The sequence below is a fragment of the Perognathus longimembris genome, unplaced genomic scaffold (assembly GCF_023159225.1).
Source record: "Perognathus longimembris pacificus isolate PPM17 unplaced genomic scaffold, ASM2315922v1 HiC_scaffold_145, whole genome shotgun sequence".
In the NCBI taxonomy this organism is placed as follows: domain Eukaryota; kingdom Metazoa; phylum Chordata; class Mammalia; order Rodentia; family Heteromyidae; genus Perognathus; species Perognathus longimembris.
In genome coordinates this window covers 84087-89801 of record NW_025956452.1, presented here as the reverse complement: position 1 = coordinate 89801, position 5715 = coordinate 84087, and the positions used below count along the sequence as shown (strand labels likewise).

The 5715-nt window shown below is 44.0% G+C and overlaps 1 protein-coding gene across 1 annotated transcript; it reads left to right on the top strand.

Moving 5' to 3' along the window:
• The first annotated feature begins 907 nt into the window (after positions 1–907).
• On the top strand, positions 908–5233 carry LOC125344531 (testis-specific Y-encoded protein 9-like). Its single transcript, XM_048337034.1, has 7 exons — positions 908–1000; positions 1210–1377; positions 1937–2014; positions 2137–2248; positions 2338–2483; positions 2606–2674; positions 5183–5233. The coding sequence occupies exons 1-7, from the start codon at positions 908–910 to the stop codon at positions 5231–5233; spliced, it is 717 nt and encodes a 238-aa protein (XP_048192991.1).
• Positions 5234–5715: the final 482 nt, after the last annotated feature.

Sequence of the window (5715 nt, the reverse complement as noted above, 5' to 3'; positions counted from 1 at the left end):
ATTCACTGAGTTTCTTCATTAGTTCTTCTCCAGATTACTAGTACTAATAGGAGTGGTCTTACTTTATTTGGACTGCTATTGCAAAATAGGCATGGGTGGTTATAAAGGAAAGTTGTTTGTTATTGCACTTTAGGAAACGATCATCCTTGATAATTAAATCAAGACATGTTGAAAGTGACCAAAGTATTTTCTGCAATGGCAAAAATCCCATTTATGAGATTATGAGAATTAATCTCCCCCAGAATGCAAATTTTGTTTGTGTGTTTGTTTGTTTTTGTCCCAGGAGAAGGGCTTGAACACCAGGGTGTTGCTCCATATGTGCTTCTTGCTTTGTGTTCATTTATTGGAGATAGGTGCCTCATGGACTTTCCTCTCCAGGCTTGCTTTTGAAGGGGATTTTTACATCCTTGCTTCCTAAATAGCTAGAATTAGACCTGTGAATTAGCATCCCATTAAGGCTTTGATTTTATTATTTACTTATTTATTTGCTTTTTTCGTGTCCTGGCTCTTGAACTCTGAGCCTGAGCTCTCTCCTTTGGCGTTTTTTATCCAATATTGGTACTCTAGCAAATGACCCACTTAATTTCTGGATTCTTGTGGTTAATGGAGAAAAGAGCTTCAGGAACTAGCCTCGCTTTGAACTTCAGTCCTCCTGAACAGCTAGAATTACAGCCATGAATCAATGGGAACAGGGGGGGTGGGGGCCATGTGCTACGAGAGAAGGGGAGTAGGCTCCTGGGGTGGAAGAGAGGGAGGTAACAGAACAATGGCTCACGGGGAGGGGAGATGGTTTTCCGGGATGGCACACAGGGAGGGAGAAGCAAGGGCACTGGAAAAGAAGGCAGAATAGGCAGAAGGGAAGGAGAGTGGGCAAGTCCCACGGGTAGAGGAGCGGTTGCCCTCGGGAATGGGAAAGCACAGACTCCGGGAAGGCAATGCACGGCAAACTGCTGCGTTGCTAACGCCTTCTGAGAACCTGCGTGCTGCTCATGGAGGTCCAGTTGGGCCAGGCTAAGGATCCCTGTCAAAGGTACAGGCCACGTGGAGACTACATGGAGCACTGGAGAGTAGGCTGTGCTGCCACTGTTGGACAGCAAGGCTGTGGGGCCGGTGCAGCAGTAGGAGACAAAAAAGCTGGTGGGGGTGATTTAGAGGCACAATTTGTATCACAAGCACCGAGGAAGCAATGGTTAGCCAACGTCTCAACAGCCACCACTGAAGGAATTGCAGGCTCTTCAGTTAGATCTGGGACCAGTGAATAACCAAGCCACCAAGGCTCATGAACGCCTAAAACAGAATCTGAGCAAGAGGCAAAAGACTCTCCTGGATTCCAGAAGCAGCAACATCCGGGGCATCCCTGGCTTCTGGGCCCAAACTGTATCCTTAAGGCATCTTACTTGTTACTGCCTTGCAGCCTGTGTTTTCGAGTAGTGGACCTTTTATGAGGCATTTGCATGCACAGGATCTGGAACATCACACTGCTAGGGTCCCTAGAGAAGAGGACTATGGATGATCTAGGCTAGAGATTGGTGTAGGCCGGAGTTGTAGGGACAATGAGTCATAGAAACAATGAGTAGCACAAGGAAGTTGCCACATAGGCTGCTAATTGGAGAAGAGTTTTGTAATGGTGCTATGGGAAAGGGGTGTGAGTTACGCCACGGTAAGTAAGAGGTGGGAAAGAAGACATTTAGACAAAGAGATTGTAAAATCTGGCCCCCATCACTCAGAGAACAGAATACAATAGAGCTCAGTTCAGGTCATCTTCAATTTGCAAATCCTAAGCTTACCTTATTATTTAGGATATTCCTTGGCCTAGAATAAGATGGAGATTGGAGTACCTAGGAAGACACTAGCCTCACACATCACTAGCTGCTTTCAATGCAAGTGGTTATACCTAGCACATCCACAGCATCTGAAGGCTCCTTGACCCAGGCAGTTTGTGAACCATCCCCAGCTGTCAGCAATGATCAGTGACCAAGATGAAGACATGCTTAGCTACATGATCAATTTGGAAGTGAGTACCCAAGGCATTTATCTTGGTAGTCTATACAGTGTCACGAACAGAACTCACTTCCAAACAGGAACTTGCCGGTTACCTGTAAAGGGCTTTTAGCTTTCTACCTTTTCTTCTGGTAGGTACAAGAACTCAGGCATCCCAAGAGTTCCTGCAAAATCACCTTTTACTTTAGAAATAACCCATACTTCCAGAATGCAGTGGTTGTTAAGGAATTCCTCGTGGATATCACTGGTAAGAATTTGCTCACAGTGTGTTTTTTGGTGTTTGTAAATTGATAATGGCCAACAGGACTTGGATTCTCTTATCATGTCTTCTTGCAGGATATAGGTTGTGCCATTCCACTCCCATTCAGTGGCATCAGGATTATAAAATTGAAGCTGACAGTCACAGAAACCACAACAAGAGCCCAAACTTCTTCAACTGGTTTACAGACCACAATTTTGCAGGCTCAAACAGGATCACTGAGGTACTACAAAAGGCCAAAGCAAGCCATCTGTGACGTTGGTTGGTTCACTGGCTTGCTGAGTGCTGAGTGTGAACCTTGAGCTAATTGCCTTACCTACTTACCTTACCTACTTACTTTACCAGATCATCAGAAAAGACCTGTGGCTCAATCCATTGTACTACTACAAGATGATGAAAGCACATGAAGAGGGGGTAAAGAGGAAGGATATATAGGTGGGTAGCTAGTACATGCTGTCCATCTTGTCAGGTACCTAAATGCTAACTTCACACCTGTACATTTGAGGCTTGTGACTAAAAAAGGATGGCCAAACGCAGTTCCTCCAGGGCCTCTGGAAGAGACAACAAATTGGAAGAACAGCTGTGCAAAACTGGTTAAGGCTGAACTAATTCTGCTGAAGCATGGGTAACGTACAGAGACACTCAGAGAGATGCCAAGCTGAATCATTAATACCCTGTCCTTCTCAGAGTTCCAAGAGAGGTAAACCCATTTCTTACCCTCCTCCCATCTCCTAAGTTTTGGCTCTCCCAAATTTATTTCCACCATTGTCTGAATAATTTTGCTTGTGGTAAATCATGACTTGTGAGATTTCTTGTGTAATCCTCGACATGGTAGTGGGGAAGGGGTGATAGAGAATGGACTTTACCTCATGGACTGGAGACCTGAGATCAGAAGATCTAGACTTAGAAGGGAGTTAGTGTGTCTTAGCCAGCCTCCAGAAGTATCAAAACAACTTTATATTATATACTTGTAATGAATATGTATTTTTCGTGTTCCTTAGGGTAATTCTGGACTTTGACTGGAAGATGATGGAGCATCAAACTTTACCTAAATTCATTGGGACATGTGTTCATCACAAGCACTACTTTAGAATTAGGAGACAAGCTAGGTCAACACAGAAAAACCCTGGAACTCACTTCAGGTACTAAGACAGGATGCAGAGGGCCAGACAGGTGATAAAATGTGAATTGATAATTCAGGACAAATCCACACGGTCATATGTGTCTGACTCTGTGCAAATATATGTAGGATTTGAATGGGAAAATAAACAACTCGGTTCTGTTTTTGAGTTTGCAATGATTGTTTCTAAAAGTCAGTTGGAGAGTCTGCCTCTACAGTTTAATGAGAGGAGGGAGACATATCTTCAGCTGAAGCTCAGCATTAGAACACACTTTTTTCCCCTTTTAGGAAAGAATTGACAAGATTGGTGACAGTAGTTAAGGAGGGTGGAGGTTGTTGACATTGGAGAGACATTTCAGGCTAGACCCCAAATTCCACCTATTGCACTTGAACCTAAAATCGACATTGCTTATGTGAAGTTATACCAATTGCTCCACCTCAATGTTATCTGTAGAGGTTCTCCATAGTTGGATAGTATAGTCCAGAAGCTTAGCCTCCTTCCCCACTCTCCATTCTCTCTACTGTCTGAAATACACATGTACGTCCTGAAACATTTCAGGGCTACATAGAGCACTGTCCCTGTTTCCTTCATGGCATCAACGGCCTCCGGAGTTATACAGATCTTCAATGAAGATTTGTATTATCATTTCAGAAATAGGTAAGAACTGCAAACGATGCCTTGTATACCTGTGAGGAGTAAGAATGACCTAGGTGAGACAGGCAAGAGTGGATAGGGGAACAGGCAGTATGGGTGTAATGGCAATAAAGAGTAAGTCCATAAAGGTTTGTGTTTGTCTCTTTCCCAATACCAGTCTCCTTACTCACGCTGGCCACGCTTCCTCATGCCAACCATGTTACATTTCAGTGTCCCTGTGTTCATATCTCTTCTTTCTGTCATATGGCCTGATACGTCCTGTTTCTGAGATCAACAGGCTGGTCATGTTCCACCTCTGGCTTCTTCCCCACCTCACTGTTTCATTCCTTTTTCTGTTTTCTTCCCTACATTAGTAGTGCTGTGGCCCCCTGGTGATCTCAGATGGGGGTTGAGATCAGGGGATGCTTTAGATCCGGTATCCCAACTGTTAAGGTATGAACACCAACCTCATTAGTGGTAATTCACAGAGAGACCCGAGATCAGAATTTCAGTCTCCATGAGTGCTGCCAAGAGAACTTGTGAAGATTGTATCGATGGTATAAAATGCTATAGGTACATGGTGTCTACATTCTCATACTCCCAGAAGAAACTGTAGAATAATACCAGAAACAAACTACAAGGTGAAGGAAGTAGTGATAGTAGGATCATATTCCCTACCAAACCAAATGACCTTTCAAAGCACACTTTGTGGCTGGGGAAACACTTGTTGTCCATGACAAAGAGCTGATTCTCTAGGCATCACTGATCTCTGGAAGTTTGTAACTGTGGCAAAAGGTAAATGTAGAATCATTGTCCTGGAGTGATGGACCTAATATTCTGCTTTCCAGGCTGGCAAGGAAGCAAAAGAAAATTTTCCTAGTTATTCTGAGAAAACCTGCATGCTTGGATGCAGCATTAACCTCTAGATGTGACCCTGTACAAAATTCACTCATTCCCTGAGGTTTTGCGAGCCTGTGAGGATGGCCAAGGAGATTTCCCTACTCACAGATGCTATAAGAGAGTCTGCAAATACTCTTCAGAGGAAGGATAGTATGTCAGGAGTATCGCGGGATGGTTGGGAACTGTACCCTTCCCACTCTAGTGCTCTTCGGCTTTGGCTCTTATTCAGATATAGAGACATCTCTAATATACTCTCTGTTGGCCTTAGGAAGAAAATGAATCCCCTATGACTCCAGATGCTTACCAGGACTTCCTGTGATGGCTCTGCACAGGGGCGCAAAGTGTGTTCTGCTCCTACATCATGGCTGGACATATTTATCCCTGTGGGTAATATAAGGATACTGTGAAATTAGCCTAGGGTCACACTGTGCCACAGAGACATAACCTGGTCACACATTTTTAAATGTTTATTATGGCCAACGTACTTAGGAACTCATGTTTTGCAGTTGACACTAGCAGTGGGCAATGTGACCCCCAGACTTGACCACCTTGCTTTGATGAACTGGTGTGAATTCGTTAGCTGTTCTGGCTAAGCGTACTATTTGTCCGTGCAATTCGCCCCATAGGACACATGTGCATCCAATATATGCTCTTAATGAGGGTTTGTTGTGGCTCTTCCTTATCTGCTTTGCTAACAGAACCTTCATCACTACACATACTGCATATGGTAGGGGCCAGTAAGACCCACACAAGTTTTTGTTTCCATGTTTTTGTTATAATGGCCTGATCTCATCTTGCGAT